A 17,221-nucleotide genomic window follows, 5' to 3' on the forward strand; every position below is an offset into this window, starting at 1 on the left:
CTTTGGGAGATACACTCGTTCTACAAAACTAACAATAGGTATCCCGGCACTACACAACCTAACAACAGACACCTCAACATCCACCAAACACACATCTTCTGCACGCGTCCATGATACTTTTAGCGACACTAGCGACACAAATCTCCCGCCCATCCACAGCTCGCCTCCCTGGAGTCCACCCTCTCTCTCTGGTCCCTCAGACACCATTAACCTCGCAGTCTGCCCACGGCGCGCGACTGGGGCAGCGGACCGGCGCCGCTTAGCGCCACGAATGACCCCAGCGCACGCCAGTCACGGGACACGTAACCCTCTGCCGGTTCACGCCACTTGGGGAGAGAGGTTCCCAGAATTTGATCGATCACTGCACTACAGGGGGTCTCTCTGCCTGGTCAACACTTGTCATACCCCATTCCCCAACCAGATGTGGCAAGGTCAAAGCGATATTCCCTGCCCGTCACCCCTGGGTCGGTATCCCGCGTCCGCTACGAGCGGACGCACGGTGGGGGTCTACGTCACGGTCAGAGCCTCATTAGCGCCCTCAGCTGACAGAGCCGTGTGAGGGGACCGAGAGCGGCGCAGAGGTGAAACCCGAGAGACCGATGACTCATCGCCATAGGCGGCTTCCCGAAATACGGGGGTGAGAGCGGCGCTGCGGCCGAGGGGGAGAGCAGGGCTGGAGCAGGGGATGCTTCAAGGAATCTTCAACGAATATGCGGTTTCCTCAGGTTTGCTGTAGATTGAAGGAGAAGCACACATTTTGTCTTATTGAAGATTGGCGCCCCCCCCCCCCCCCCCGGGCGAAATCGCGCGAGTCCTGTCGCAATAGGCATAACATTACTCGACATCCATCTCTCTGGAGTATTGCAAATGGATACTTTTTTAGCATTTCTGGAGTATTGCAGATGGATACCTTTGAGCACACTTATTCACACACCAACAACGAACACATGTGCTAAAAACGATAGGTGAGACGGCGTCTACAACCGCGGCTCTGCTTAAAGCTAAGTACATTTACCCTGTGGTACAGTAATACGACTGCCAGCCCTGACTGCATTTAGTGCGAGTACGGAAATGTGCACTGTGCAGTGACGACAGTGCCTACATCAAACGGCCGCACACATCTTTTGAACAGTTATACACCGCTACACACAGCATTCACCGTCAAACACTAAACAGGTAACTTACTAATGTTGTGGGAGTCGGGGTAGGCGTTGAGTGTGATAATGCTCGGCCTTCGTGTGGCATCTGTAGAAACGAGGCAACACAGATACACAAACAGTTACTGTCATTTGCTTTGGGTGAATAAAGGGCTACTGCATAGCCGATTGGCATGAAAGGATGCCCGATTCGATGAAATGTAAGTTCTGTAAAATGTAGCTGATTGTGAACTGGGAATATCGTCCGACGCCTGAGGCTCACCCAACTGCATGTTTCGCCTGCCAGGAGTGATAGGAAACTGTAGGCGACATTTTTCACCATACCAGAGCCGACCCAGTTTAAAAATAAACTGTTCCAGGTTCTTTTCGACACCACCATTAGCGGGCTAGTTAATGACCGTACGGGCGTACTGTGAGTCGAATTCCCCGTTATATATCCAGCTTTGCGTCGGAATGTCTGACAGGCCCTGATTAAAAATGAGAACTTAGTGGACTCGTTACTAAGTTCGTTCTCACTACGTGCATCAACGTCTCAGCTGGCTCCTCTTGGACGTCGTATACTATGTGCTTAGCGGAAAACTTGGTCCAAACGCCACGCAAACATTGATTAGAACTTTTAGAAGCAGGAATAAAGAGACAGCGAAAACGGCCCAGTTCTACTGAAATGAATTTATACCAGTAATAATTCCGAGGAAGTAGCCTCATGGAAGGGCTCATGGAGTTGCTCATGAAACCAGGTCTGCAGCTGATGGAAGCAGGGCTCCCGCAGGTCTTCAGCTCATCCTGGTAGCGGATAGACGAGATACTTTGAAGCCTAGCTGCAGAAAAATCGCCTGTTGACACGGTTCAAAGAAATATTATGCAAGCTGATATTGCAAAGCCGTGCAGACTGCAGACACCAAGTTGTCACAGGCAGTATTAAGAATGAGATTAAATATATGTTGACCTTCGCCCCAGTGAGGGGGGGGGGGCATATGTTACCACCCTGTCGCGTTTTTTGCGTGTGAATAAAAACCGCGGTAGCTTTTGGTACATCAATTTTGGACAATGTGTGAAATTTTTGACCCCAGGTCATGTCAGGTCAGGTCACCAGGTCAAGTTAACTGACCAAGCCTAAAAAAGTTTGCAATCATGTCCAGTCTGCAGTATTTGTCAGAAAGGTTTTAAACTTGGTGGATTGCATGCTGTTATAGGCGCCTACAATTTGTATATCTCGGATTTTTTATATCCGTGACCTAAGGCCAGGTCAGTGGCGTGACATTTCCATTACAAGTCAATGGAGAAAAATGAAAATGCCTCTAGATCCGTGTTTACGCATAGGAACAGTCCAAATATTTCAGAATCACAATGATTTAGTCCACCCGTGATGACCAAGGTGTTATTTTAGCTGATAGCCTCTAGAAAGGTCATCCGAGGTCATTTGAGGCTATAAACAGTTTTTTGCCAATAACTCGCGATTGGAAAGAGATAGAACGCTGGGGATGGTCTCATTGTGTTTGTCTTGCCAAGACGCATCGACTGTTATGCAACATGACCTTTTCCGGTCAGATCATGACCTTGACCTGAGGTCAAATTTTCAAGTTGACCTTTCAAGGTCAAATTATAGTTCATTCGACGCGTCATGGCAAGGGGAACACGATTCTGGCAATAGAAATGTCGTGGCTTTTTGTAGTCGAAAGTTATTGTCGAAAAACACTTTTCGTAAAAACAGCTATTTTTGGAGTTTTTGCCCTCTGGAGGCTAAACCGTTGACCTGAGGTCAATATTGATAATAACCTTTTCAAAAGAAGAGCTTAAAAGCTATCGATTGCTTTTCCATGCGTCTTTCTAGCTACCATAGTTCCTGAGATAGCGGCATGCTTTCTGAAAAATATAATGACAATTGGCAAATTTTGACCTTTGATGACCTCTGGTGACCCCAATATTGCTCTAAGGTGAAAAATGACCGAAATACTTTCAAACGTACGCATTGAGAGCTATCGACTGCTTTTTACTGCGTCTTTCTAGCCCTCTTAGTTTTTGAGTTAGAGGTGGGTGGTAACATATGCCCCCTCCCCACTAGGGCGAAGTTGGCTGAGACCGCCACTGGGGCGCGGGTTTAAATCAAACCAGAAAAGAGAGTTGAAAACAGTCGTAAAAACTGCAAACCTAATTTAGGTAAAAGTAATTTAAAGCCTGCTACACTGCAGACGAATCGTCTCGCGACACTCTAATTCATGTTAACGATGTTCAATGACATATTGACGTTGTTTCCGGTCACTACCCCGTCCCAGCTCACTGCGTTTTTACCTCCTCCTCCCAGACATACGTCTGTGTCACGGTCCCGCCGCGTCTCACTGACCTATCCGGAGGGTGGTCCTGTGTCACTGACCTATCCTGAGGGTCACTGACCTATCCGGAGGGTGGCCCTGTGTCACTGAATTCCGAGGGTGACCCGTCTCACTGACCTATCCTGAGGGTCACTGACCTATCCGGAGGGTGGCCCTGTGTCACTGACCTATCCTGAGGGTGACCCGTGTCACTGACCTATCCGGAGAGTATCCCGTCTCACTGACCTATCCGGAGGGTGGCCCTGTGTCACTGACCTATCCTGAGGGTGACCCGTGTCACTGACCTATCAGGAGGGTATCATGTGTGACTGACCTATCCTGAGGGTATATCGGATCACTGACCTATCTGAAGGGTGTCGCGTGTCACTGACCTATCCTGAGGGTATATCGCATCACTGAACTATCCGGAGGGTGGCCCTGTGTCACTGACCTCTGAGGGTGGCCCGTGTTACTGACCCATCTGGAGGATGCTCCGTGTCACTCGGACCTATCTGAAGGGTGTCGCGTGTCACTGACCTATCCTGAGGGTATATCGCATCACTGACCTATCCGGAGGGTGGCGCCGGGCGGGTCGCCGGCCTCCACCCGCGGTACGTCCAGGTGATTGGAGCTCATGCTGGGCACGCTGCCGCGGCTCTCGCAGCTCATTCCGCGCTGCAGCTCGCGCAGTGGGCGCTCCCGCAGCTTCTGCTTCTCCAGTGCCACCATGTCCACTGTGGGAGAGAGTGTGTGTGTGTGAGAGAGAGAGAGAGAGAGAGAGAGAGAGAGAGAGAGAGAGAGAGAGAGAGAGAGAGAGAGAGAGAGAGAGAGAGAGACCGGTCACCGCGGGACCCAAGCACTCTCCCATACCGTTGCCTACCCGTCATTGTTTTCAGATGGCCACCAACTACCTCCGTGGGCGGTAGCACCGGTTAGCGACGGCGAAGCGCGGAATAATTTGCACAGGGGAAATTCTCTGGGTGCTGGTATTCAAAGATACGACAGCGTGTTATCATACACAGAGGGTATATGTGTAGCGTGTTATGTAACACTGCATCCATACAGTGTTACACAATAAAGTACTTCCGTTCCTGAGGAAGGTAGGGATTGATTGATTTGGGAGGATAGCATCAATGCATGATGGTGAATATTTGAGGTGGACAAAGCCAAGAGCATTGATGCTTCATCATTGCTAGGCCAAACTTGTTAAAATTGACAAAAGTGCATGTTCAATGTTCATTATAGACAATGAATGTAGGGAGTGCATTCATTATGTAGTTCTGATGCACACCGACGTTGTCCTGAGCAATATTCAGTTAGGTATTTTTAGAAGCCCTGTCCTCGTCAACTTTAAAAGCAATACCAGCTTCGATCCCAGTAACTACCAGGAAACCAGCCGTAAAAGTGTGGGCTTTATGTTCTAAAAGTTGAGAACTGAAAGTTGGGCACCATGATCAGGAGTTGCAAACTGCGAGCGCGACGCATCTGGTTCATCAGACGAGGTGATGAAATCTCTCAGAAATAGCCACTGATATTGTCTCATACAGACTACTTTTGTCAGGGAGTTTGTTAGCACATACATAGGCTCGCAGCTGAGGGGACTTCTGGCTGGCTGGCACAGGCTCCACGCCAGTCAATTCACTGTCGGAGCTAATAATTGGTTGTAGAGCATTGATGAAACTTTAAATCGTGAGCGTCTCAATACAAATGTTACGAAGTATAAACATTGTCAGATTATCTATGACAAGACAAATGTAACTACATATGATAATGGGTACGTAGGAATTAGGAACGGAATTGAAGTCTCAGCAAAATCTGAGAATGCTGGCGGTTTGTTGTGTTTGTGTTGGCGGGAGAAGCATCACATCTGTTGCTCAACTGTTCCGAATTAGGACGAATCTAAAGAATAGCGTTTGTTGCTGTTGAAGAAGTTACACAAGCACAATATTCTGACATGTTGTTTTATCATGCGGACCTACCTGTTGTATGCGTAGGACGCTGGTTTAGTTTGCTTTTCTCATCGGTCATATTTTGCTTTTCAGGCATGGTGATGGGTACTTCTGGAAAGGCGTCACCAGCCACGAAAGCACTGTTTTCCTCCTTTGTAATGCTCATATAAAAACATATGTCTGCGAATGATGGAGTGTGTCAGCGCACTCTGAAATCGCAGCCCGAGTGTCTTTCGCAGACCGCAGTCGATAGCAACAGTAGTCAAAACACGACACAGAGCGAGAGAGAGAGAGAGAGAGAGAGAGAGAGAGAGAGAGAGAGAGAGAGAGAGAGAGAGAGAGAGAGAGAGAGAGAGAGAGAGAGAGAGAGAGAGAGAGAGAGAGAGAGAGAGAGAGAGAGAGAGAGAGAGAGAGAGAGAGACAGAGAGAGAGACAGAGAGAGAGACAGAGAGAGAGAGAGAGAGAGAGAGAAAGAGAGAGAGAGAGAGAGAGAGAGACACACACACACACACAGACACACACACAGACAGACATATAGACAGACAGACAGGGAGAAGGAATGAGAAAGAGAAGGGGAGGCGACTGTCAAGCAGACAGACGGACAGACGGACAGACGGACAGACGGACAGACAGACAGACAGACAGACACACAGACAGACACACAGACTGACACACAGACGACACCCAAGGCAGCGTATTAGATCGGGGGCGTGTTACCCTGACTAGCTCCCGATGCAGTGGTGACGAATCGGTCATTGCGTTAATGTGCCGAGTCGGTTATCGCTAATGTCGGGCTCACATATGACAGCCACGCGGTGTGAATGGATGACAATGACCGAACGCTCAGTAAAGTTAGCCCGAGTTCGCAGCGGGTACTTCAAATTCTCTGACAGGCACGGGGACACTAATGTGAATCGATGAGGCATGAATGGGAACTGATGGCCCCTCACACGATGAAGGAGTGAAATGGTGCATTGCCATCGCACCTCTCAGGCTCACATAGTGACAAGTTATTGGGGTACTTCAACTAGAAAACACATATTTTAAACGGATATTCCGTTACACTTAAAAATTATAGTCCGTTTGTTATATGTCAGCACTCAAACCGGGCTCACGCCGGTTTTGTAGCTGCCTGTGTTCATACACACCAGTGTGTTCGTATATACGTACCTGAGTTTTTCATGATATGCCTTGGGCCAGGATTGAGAAGAATTGTATCCTCATAGAATTCGGGCAGTTCTGACGGCCGGACGCCCACCAGCGCCACTCCGTACCTGCGGGAAGTAGTACAGCTGTGTTACCAATACCGACACAGCTGCGTTACCGCCACAGCAGCAAAGCTGTGTTACCGGCACAGCTGTGTTACTGAAACCGACACAGCTGTGTTACTGATACCGGCACAGCTGTGTGGCCGACACAACTGTGTTACTGGCACAGTTTTGTTATCAGCACAGCTTTGTTGCCAACGCGACTGACACAGCTGTTGTGGCGACACACGACACAATATATAGAATAGAAGGCAGGTGATTTTCCGGACCGACGAACAGACCCAACGGGAAATGAAAGATCCCACACACCTTTCATTTGAAATACGCAAACGAAAGGCAAACGGAGCAAACACGACCTAGATTACTGACGACGACGCACAAAGAACAGGGTTAAATATTTTTTTCTCGCACATTTCTCCTCCTCATCTACATTCTGTACATTGGTCACCATCGAAAAAGAAGATTTGCCATATCATACTCCTGTTACCATTGGGCATCGCAATTACGCATCAATAGGAATGCGTCGTTCCAGAGAGCACAGCGGACGGGTTATAGGCCCGGGCAGCGCTTGTCGAACAGCTCTGCGGATCCGAAGGTTGGGACTTTAATTGTGAAAAACCGCCCGTAGTGATTGTCTAATTGAAAAGTCCCAACCTTCGGATACCTTCGGATACCCGGGCAGCGCTTGTCGAACAGCACTGCGGATCCGAAGGTTGGGACTTTAATTGTGAAAAACCGCCCGCCCGCCCGCCACCAAACGCAAACACCGCAAAACGCGCAAAACGCACGCCTAAAACGCCAACGCAAACTTCACAAACAAACAATCGCCCGCCCGCCGAAAACCGCAGAAAAAAAACGCACAAAATGCCGCAAAAAAACGCGCGTCCGCCGCAAAACACAAACACCGCAAAAAGACGCAAACACCGCCGCCGCAAAAAAAACGCCCGCATCGCCCGCCGCCAACTGCGAAACGCCGCAAAAAAACGGCCGCACGCCGCGAACCGCAAAACGCCGCAAAAACGGCCGCCCGCCGCAAACCGCTAAACGCCGCAAAAAAACGACCGCCCGCCGCTAACCGCAAATAACGGCCGGCCGCCGGCAACCGCAAAACGCCGTAAAAAACGGCCGCCCGCCGCAAACCACAAAACGCCGCAAAAAACGGCCGCCCGCCGCAAACCGCAAAACGCCGCAAAAAACGGCCGCCCGCCGCAAACCGCCGCTAAAACGGCCGCCCGCCGCCAAACGCAAACAGCAAAAACACCCGCATCGCCCGCCCGCCCGCCGCCAAACACAAAAACCGCACAAAACGCAAACACCGCCGCAAAAAAAAACGCCCGCAACGCACGCACGCCCGCCGCCAACCGCAAAACGCCGCAAAAAAACAGCCGCCCGCCGCCAAACGCAAACACCGCCAAAAACGCAAAAACGGCCGCCCGCCGTCAAACGCAAACCCCGAAAAAAAAAACGCAAACACCGCCGCAAAAAACGCCCGCCGTAAGAAAAACGCTAACACTGACGCATTAAGACAAATATGGCGCCCTGCGGCAAATGTGGTGCAATCATATCTGCCGTTTAAGCAGCCATCCCTTAATTACAGCGCATCCTAATCGTCCAATGTTCGACAAAGTTACGCACATTCTGCGCTTTGCGGCAAAAATGGCGCTTTGAGACAAACGTGGCGCACTGCAACAAACATGGCGCATTCGTTCATGTCGCTTAACAATTCATCCACCCACCAAATTTGAACCCAATCGGACCATATTTGAGAAAGTTATGGACGTTTGAATATTTCACGATAAAATATCTCCGCAAAGGAGGAGCCCAGCTGAACACGTGTGCCACGTGACCACTGGTGATGAAAGCAGGACCTGTCCCCTCACCGACTGACCCAATTTAGTGTTCTTGGCTGGTTCTGTTTCCACGCTATACGGCCACCAGTTGGACAAAACACCATTATGTGGGAGGTACTCGGCTCAAACACGTGGCCACGTGGCACGTGCCAGACCTTTGACAGCTTAACGGCTCACGCCACGTCATGACCAATATAAGTGGCCATCGGCATGTAAAAGATGACCCCGGCCGGTGTCACCGTCTCTGAACAGTGGACGGCTAAACTTGAAAAATGGGAAAATTTAGGGAAATTTTACCTTTCGAATATAAAATTTCCCCAGAATTTTAAATTTTTCATTTTGCAAAAAATCCGAGATAGCAGTTTTTTAGGCCTTTTCATTTTGTGTCTATACCCGTTTTCAGATCGACCCTATGATAAAAACTGACGGCCTGACGGCCATTTCCCCCATTCCTTGCATTTAACAACGTTGGTGTATTTAAGCACAAAAATTGACCTCGTGCCACGGCACGTGCAATAGCACGTGCGCCACGTGACCACTAGTGGGACAAGCTGGACTCATCTGCTCACCGGCTGCACTTATTTGGTGTCGCTAGGTGGAGTGGTTTCCACGCCATAGGACCCCCAGTTGGCCAATGTCGGATTTTCCCGGAGGTTACCCCATCAAACACGTTTGCACGTGGCACATGCTTTTCAATTGCCCCATATCTGACCCATACCATGTGGTAGCCGACACCCCGGGGCACAACATATTGGGATATTTTCAAAATCTAACGTGGAAATTTTTTGCAAAATCGATTTGAAAATAATTTTTCGAATTCGCCATAGGCTCAACATGGGGTAACTGTCTGTGCCAATTACCCGAAAGTTCTCTAATTATATTTTAAGCGGTTACCACCGACGGGTGGGGTGCCAGCCCGAGAGCCGACCCTAAAAATGTGGACAAATATTACTGAACAGATTTTCCGTAAATCGCATTTTTAATTTTTCCCCATGTTAACCCTATGGGAAAATGCACGTGCCGCTTACCCCAAAACGTGTCAATTATATTTTTTGTAACTTTGCCAGCAGGTAGCTCCCCCACACGGGACCAAACGCTGAAAATGGCAAGAAAATCTAACTATCCGTTTTCGCGGGGATCAAAATGACCAAAATCGCGGCAGAAACGCTAAACACCCCCCTAGAGAGGTAGCTCAGGTTGGGATTTTCAATAGAAAATCACAATTCTAAAGAATAGTGATTGTTCTTAATTGAAAAGTCCCAACCTTCGGATACAGCACTGCGGATCCGAAGGTTGGGACTTTAATTGTGAAAAACCGCCCGCCCGCCCGCCACCAAACGCAAACACCGCAAAACGCGCAAAACGCACGCCTAAAACGCCAACGCAAACTTCGCAAACAAACAATCGCCCGCCCGCCGAAAACCGCAGAAAAAAAAACGCACAAAATGCCGCAAAAAAAAACGCGCGTCCGCCGCAAAACACAAACACCGCAAAAAACGCAAACACCGCCGCCGCAAAAAAAAACGCCCGCATCGCCCGCCGCCAACCGCGAAACGCCGCAAAAAAAACGGCCGCACGCCGCGAACCGCAAAACGCCGCAAAAACGGCCTCCCGCCGCAAACCGCTAAACGCCGCAAAAAACGACCGCCCGCCGCTAACCGCAAATAACGGCCGGCCGCCGGCAACCGCAAAACGCCGTAAAAAACGGCCGCCCGCCGCAAACCACAAAACGCCGCAAAAAACGGTCGCCCGCCGCAAACCGCAAAACGCCGCAAAAAAACGGCCGCCCGCCGCAAACCGCCGCTAAAACGGCCGCCCGCCGCCAAACGCAAACAGCAAAAACACCCGCATCGCCCGCCCGCCCGCCGCCAAACACAAAAACCGCACAAAACGCAAACACCGCCGCAAAAAAAACGCCCGCAACGCACGCAAGCCCGCCGCCAACCGCAAAACGCCGCAAAAAAACAGCCGCCCGCCGCCAAACGCAAACACCGCCAAAAACGCAAAAACGGCCGCCCGCCGTCAAACGCAAACCCCGAAAAAAAACGCAAACACCGCCGCAAAAAACGCCCGCCGTAAGAAAACGCTAACACTGACGCATTAAGACAAATATGGCGCCCTGCGGCAAATGTGGTGCAATCATATCTGCCGTTTAAGCAGCCATCCCTTAATTACAGCGCATCCTAATCGTCCAATGTTCGACAAAGTTACGCACATTCTGCGCTTTGCGGCAAAAATGGCGCTTTGAGACAAACGTGGCGCACTGCAACAAACATGGCGCATTCGTTCATGTCGCTTAACAATTCATCCACCCACCAAATTTGAACCCAATCGGACCATATTTGAGAAAGTTATGGACGTTTGAATATTTCACGATAAAATATCTCCGCAAAGGAGGAGCCCAGCTGAACACGTGTGCCACGTGACCACTGGTGATGAAAGCAGGACCTGTCCCCTCACCGACTGACCCAATTTAGTGTTCTTGGCTGGTTCTGTTTCCACGCTATACGGCCACCAGTTGGACAAAACACCATTATGTGGGAGGTACTCGGCTCAAACACGTGGCCACGTGGCACGTGCCAGACCTTTGACAGCTTAACGGCTCACGCCACGTCATGACCAATATAAGTGGCCATCGGCATGTAAAAGATGACCCCGGCCGGTGTCACCGTCTCTGAACAGTGGACGGCTAAACTTGAAAAACGGGAAAATTTAGGGAAATTTCACCTTTCTAATATATAATTTCCCTAGAATTTTAAATTTTTCATTTTACAAAAAATCCGAGATAGCAGTTTTCTAGCACCGTTCATTCTGTGTCTATACCCGTTTTCAGATCGACTCTATCATAAAAACTGACGGCCTGACGGCTATTTCCCCCATTCCTTGCATTTCACAATGTGAGTGTATTTAAGAACAAAAATTGACCCCGTGCCACGGCACGTGCAATAGCACGTGCGCCACATGACCACCAGTGCTACAAGCTGGACTCATCTGCTCACCGGCTGCACTGATTTGGTGTCGCTAGATGAAGTCGTTTCCACGCCATAGGACCCCCAGTTGGTCAATGTCGGATTTTCCCGGAGGTTACCCCATCAAACACGTTTGCACGTGGCACGTGCTTTTCAATCGCCCCATATCTGACCCATACCACGTGGTAGCCGACACCCCGGGGCACAACATATTGGAACATTTTCAAAATCTAACGTGGAAATTTTTGGCAAAATCGATTTGAAAATAATTTTTCGAATTCGCCATAGGCTCAACATGAGGTAACTATCCGTCCCGATTACCCCAAGGAAGTATAATTATATTTTAAACGGCCACCACCGGCAGGTGGAGTCCCGACCCGAGAACCCATCCTAAAAAAAACAATCCATTTCTAACGTGGAGTTTTTGCGCAAATCGCATTTTAAATTTTTCCCCATGTTAACCTTATGGGAAAATGCACGTGCCGATTACCCCAAAACGGGTTAATTATATTTCAAGCGACCGATGCCAGCCGGTAGCTCCCCCATAGGGGACCAAACGCTGAAAATGGCAAGAAATTCTACCGTGCCGTTTTTGCGGGAGTCAAAATGTCCCAAATCGCGGCAGAAACGCTAAACACCCCCCTAGAGAGGTAGCTCAGGTTGGGATTTTCAATAGAAAATCACAATTCTAAAGAATAGTGATTGTTCTTAATTGAAAAGTCCCAACCTTCGGATAGGCCCGGGCAGCGCTTGTCGAACAGCACTGCGGATCCGAAGGTTGGGACTTTAATTGTGAAAAACCGCCCGCCCGCCGCCAAACGCAAACACCGCAAAACGCGCAAAACGCAAGCCGAAAACGCCAACACAAACTTCGCAAAAAAACAATCTCCCGCCCGCCGAAAACCGCAGAAAAAAAAAACGCACAAAATGCCGCAAAAAAACGCGCGTCCGCCGCAAAACACAAACACCGCAAAAAACGCAAACACCGCCGCCGCAAAAAAACGCCCGCATCGCCCGCCGCCAACCGCGAAACGCCGCAAAAAACGGCCGCCCGCCGCGAAACGCAAAACGCCGAAAAACGGCCGCCCGCCGCAAACCGCTAAACGCCGCAAAAAAACGACCGCCCGCTGCCCGCCGCTAACCGCAAATAACGGGCAACCGCAAAACGCCGCAAAAAACGGCCGCCCGCCGCAAACCGCAAAACGCCGCAAAAAACGGCCGCCCGCCGCAAACCGCAAAACGCCGCAAAAAACGGCCGCCCGCCGCAAACCGCCGCTAAAACGGCCGCCCGCCGCCAAACGCAAACAGCAAAAACACCCGCATCGCCCGCCCGCCCGCCGCCAAGCACAAAAACCGCAAAAAACGCAAACACTGCCGCAAAAAAACGCACGCCCGCCCGCCGCCAACCGCAAAACGCCGCAAAAAACGGCCGCCCGCCGCCAAACGCAGCCACCGCCAAAAACGCAAAAACGGCCGCCCGCCGTCAAACGCAAACCCCGAAAAAACGCAAACACCGCCGCAAAAAAACGCCCGCCGTAGGCAAAACGCAAACACTGACACATTAAGACAAATATGGCGCCCTGCGGCAAATGTGGTGCATTCATATCTGCCGTTTAAGCAGCCATCCCTTAATTACAGCGCATCCTAATCGTCCAATGTTCGACAAAGTTACGCACATTCTGCGCTTTGCGGGAAAAATGGCGCTTCGAGACAAACGTGGCGCACTGCAATAAACATGGCGCATTCGTTCATGTCGCTTAACAATTCATCCACCCACCAAATTCTAGCCCAATCGGACTTAAACTTGCAAAGTTATGTACATTTGAATATTTCGCTTTAAAATATCTCCGCAACGGAGGTGCCCAGATTTGCACGTGTGCCACGTGACCACCGGTGGTGCAAGCAGGACTTGTCCCCTCACTGATTGCACCATTTCAGTGTTCCTGGCTTGTGCTGTTTTCGTGCTATAAGGCCACAAATCGGCAAACACACGATAATCTGGGAGGTACGCGACTCAAACACGTGGCCACGTGGCACGTGCCGGACCTCTGATAGCTTCACCGTTCACGCCACGTGATGACCCATCGACGTGGCCATCAGCATATAAAAGATGACCCCGGCCGGTGTCACCGTCTCTAAACAGTGGACGGCTAAAGTCGAAAAACGGGAAAATTTAGGGAAATTTCACCTTTCGAATATATAATTTCCCCAGGATTTTGAATTTTGCATTTTACAAAAAATCCGAGATAGCAGTTTTTTAGCCCCCTTCATTCTGTGCCTACACCCGTTTTCAGATCGACCCTATCATAAAATCTGACGGCCTGGCGGCTATTTCCCCCATTCCTTGCATTTCACAATGCTAGTATATTTAAGCACCAAAATTGACCCCGTGCCACGGCACGTGCAATAGCACGTGCGCCACGTGACCACTAGTGCGACAAGCTGGACTCATCTGCTCACCGGCTGCGTTGATTTGGTGTCGCTAGGTGGAGTGGTTTCCACGCCATAGGACCCCCAGTTGGCCAATGTCGGATTTTCCCGGAGGTTACCCCATCAAACACGTTTGCACGTGGCACGTGCTTTTCAATCGCCCCATATCTGACCCATACCACGTGGTAGCCGACACCCCGGTGCACAACATATTGGAACTTTTTCAAAATCTAACGTGGAAATTTTTGGCAAAATTGATTTGAAAATAATTTTTTGAATTCGCCATAGGCTCAACATGGGGTAACTGTTTGTGACGATTACCCGAAATTCTGTCAATTATATTTTAAATAATTACCACCGTCAGTTGGGGTGCCAGCCCGAGATCCGACCCTAAAAATATCAGCAAATATAATTGACGAAATTTTTCGCAAATCGCATTTTAAATTTTCCCCCATGTTAACCCTATGGGAAAATGCACGTGCCGATTACCCCAAAACGGGTTAATTATATTTCAAGCGACCGATGCCAGCCGGTAGCTCCCCGATACGGGACCAAACGCTGAAAATGGCAAGAAATTCTACCGTGCCGTTTTTGAGGGATTCAAAATGACCCAAATCGCGGCAGAAACGCTAAACACCCCCCTAGAGAGGTAGCTCAGGTTGGGATTTTCAATAGAAAATCACAATTCTAAAGAATAGTGATTGTTCTTAATTGAAAAGTCCCAACCTTCGGATACCCGGGCAGCGCTTGTCGAACAGCACTGCGGATCCGAAGGTTGGGACTTTAATTGTGAAAAACCGCCCGCCCGCCGCAAAACCGCAAAACGCGCAAAACGCACGACCAAAACGTCAACGCAAACTCCGCAAAAAAAAACAATCGCCCGCCCGCCGAAAACCGCAGAAAAAAACGCAAAACAACGCCGCCAAAAACCGCCCGTCCGCCGCAAAACGCAAACACCGCAACAACGCAAACACCGCCGCCGCAAAAACAAACCGCATCGCCCGCCGCCAACGGCGAAACGCCGCAAAAAACGGCCGCCCGCCGCAAACCACAAGATCGCCGCAAAAAACGGCCGCCCACCGCAAACTGCAAAACGCCACAAAAAACGGCCGCCCGCCGCAAATCGCAAAACGCCGCAAAAAACGGCCACCCGCCGCAAATCGCAAAACGCCGCAAAAAACGGCCGCCCGCCGCCAACCGCCGCTAAAACGGCCGCCCGCCGCCAAATGCAAACACCGCAAAAACACCCGCATAGCCCGCCCGCCCGCCGCCAAACACAAAAACCGCAAAAAACGCAAACACCGCCGCAAAAAAACGCCCGCAACGCACGCACGCCCGCCGCCAACCGCAAAACGCCGCAAAAAAAACGGCCGCCCGCCGGCAAACGCAAACACCACAAAAAACGCAAAATCGGCCGCCCGCCGCCAAACGCAAACACCGAAAAAACGCAAACACCGCCGCAAAACGCACGCCGTCCGTTAAACGTAAACACTGACGCATTAAGACAAATATGGCGCCTTGCGGCAAGTGTGGTGCATTCATATCTGCCGTTTAGCAATCCCTCAACCAAAGAGCATCCTAATCGTCCCATGTTCGATAAAGCTGCGCACATTCTGTGATTTGCGGCAAAAATGACGCTTTGAGACAAACGTGGCGCACTGCAACAAACATTGCGCATTCGTTCGTGTCGCTTAACAATTCATCCACCCACCAAATTCTAGCCCAATCGGACTTAAACTGAAAAAGTTACGTACATTTGAATATTTCACTATAAAATATCTCCGCAACGGAGGTGCCCAGATTTGCACGTGTGCCACGTGACCACCGGTGGTGCAAGCAGGACTTGTCCCCTCACTGATTGCACCATTTCAGTGTTCCTGGCTTGTGCTGTTTTCGTGCTATAAGGCCACAAATCGGCAAACACACGATAATCTGGGAGGTACGCGACTCAAACACGTGGCTACGTGGCACGTGCCGGACCTTTGATAGCTTCACCGTTCACGCCACGTGATGACCCATCGACGTGGCCATCAGCATGTAAAAGATGACCCCGGCCGGTGTCAACGTCCCTGAACAGTGGACGGCTAAACTCGAAAAACGGGAAAATTTAGGGAAATTTCACCTTTCGAATATATAATTTCCCCAGAATTTTGAATTTTTCATTTTACAAAAAATCCGAGATAGCAGTTTTTTAGCCCCCTTCATTCTGTGCCTATACCCGTTTTCAGCTCGACCCTATCATAAAAACTGACGGCCTGACGGCTATTTCCCCCATTCCTTGCATTTCACAATGCTAGTATATTTAAGCACCAAAATTGACCCCGTGCCACGGCACGTGCAATAGCACGTGCGCCACGTGACCACTAGTGCGACAAGCTGGACTCATCTGCTCACCGGCTGCGTTGATTTGGTGTCGCTAGGTGGAGTGGTTTCCACGCCATAGGACCCCCAGTTGGCCAATGTCGGATTTTCCCGGAGGTTACCCCATCAAACACGTTTGCACGTGGCACGTGCTTTTCAATCGCCCCATATCTGACCCATACCATGTGGTAGCCGACACCCCGGGGCACAACATATTGGAACATTTTCAAAATCTAACGTGGAAATTTTTTGCAAAATCGATTTGAAAATAATTTTTCAAATTCGCCATAGGCTCAACATGGGGTAACTGTTCGTGACGATTACCCGAAATTTTGTCAATTATATTTTAAATAATTACCACCGTCAGTTGGGGTGCCTGCCCGAGACCCGATCCTAAAAATATCAGCAAATATAATTGACGAAATTTTTCGCAAATCGAATTTCCAATTTTCCCCCATGTTAACCCTATGGGAAAATGCACGTGCGGATTACCCCAAAACGGGTTAATTATATTTCAAGCGACCGGTACCAGCCGGTAGCTCCCCCATACGGGACCAAACGCTGAAAATGGCAAAAAATTCTACCGTGCCGTTTTTGAGGGATTCAAAATGACCCAAATCGCGGCAGAAACGCTAAACACCCCCCTAGAGAGGTAGCTCAGGTTGGGATTTTCAATAGAAAATCACAATTCTAAAGAATAGTGATTGTCTAATTGAAAAGTCCCAACCTTCGGATACAGCACTGCGGATCCGAAGGTTGGGACTTTAATTGTGAAAAACCGCCCGCCCGCCGCCAAACGCAAAACCGCAAAACGCACGCCCAAAACGCAAACGCAAACTTCGCAAAAAAACAATGGCCCGCCCGCCAAAAACCGCAGAAAAAACGCAAAAAAACGCCGCAAAAAACGCCCGTCCGCCGCAAAACGCAA

At 49.9% G+C, this 17,221-nt stretch overlaps 1 protein-coding gene across 4 annotated transcripts in view; it reads right to left on the bottom strand.

The window, feature by feature from the left end:
* Positions 1-17,221, bottom strand: part of LOC122379662 (potassium channel subfamily T member 2-like) — a 141,940-nt gene that overhangs the window by 19,307 nt on the left and 105,412 nt on the right. For all 4 annotated transcript variants that reach the window (XM_043362043.1, XM_043362042.1, XM_043362041.1 and 1 more), the window contains 3 exons: positions 6,586-6,689; positions 5,446-5,595; positions 4,033-4,200 (listed from right to left, as the gene is read on the bottom strand). In XM_043362043.1, coding sequence (XP_043217978.1) covers positions 4,033-4,200; positions 5,446-5,595; positions 6,586-6,689 — 422 coding nt within the window. The remainder of the gene's footprint in view (positions 1-4,032; positions 4,201-5,445; positions 5,596-6,585; positions 6,690-17,221) is intronic.

Source organism: Amphibalanus amphitrite, unplaced genomic scaffold (assembly GCF_019059575.1).
Source record: "Amphibalanus amphitrite isolate SeventyFive unplaced genomic scaffold, NRLGWU_Aamphi_draft 000082F_arrow, whole genome shotgun sequence".
Taxonomy (NCBI): domain Eukaryota; kingdom Metazoa; phylum Arthropoda; class Thecostraca; order Balanomorpha; family Balanidae; genus Amphibalanus; species Amphibalanus amphitrite.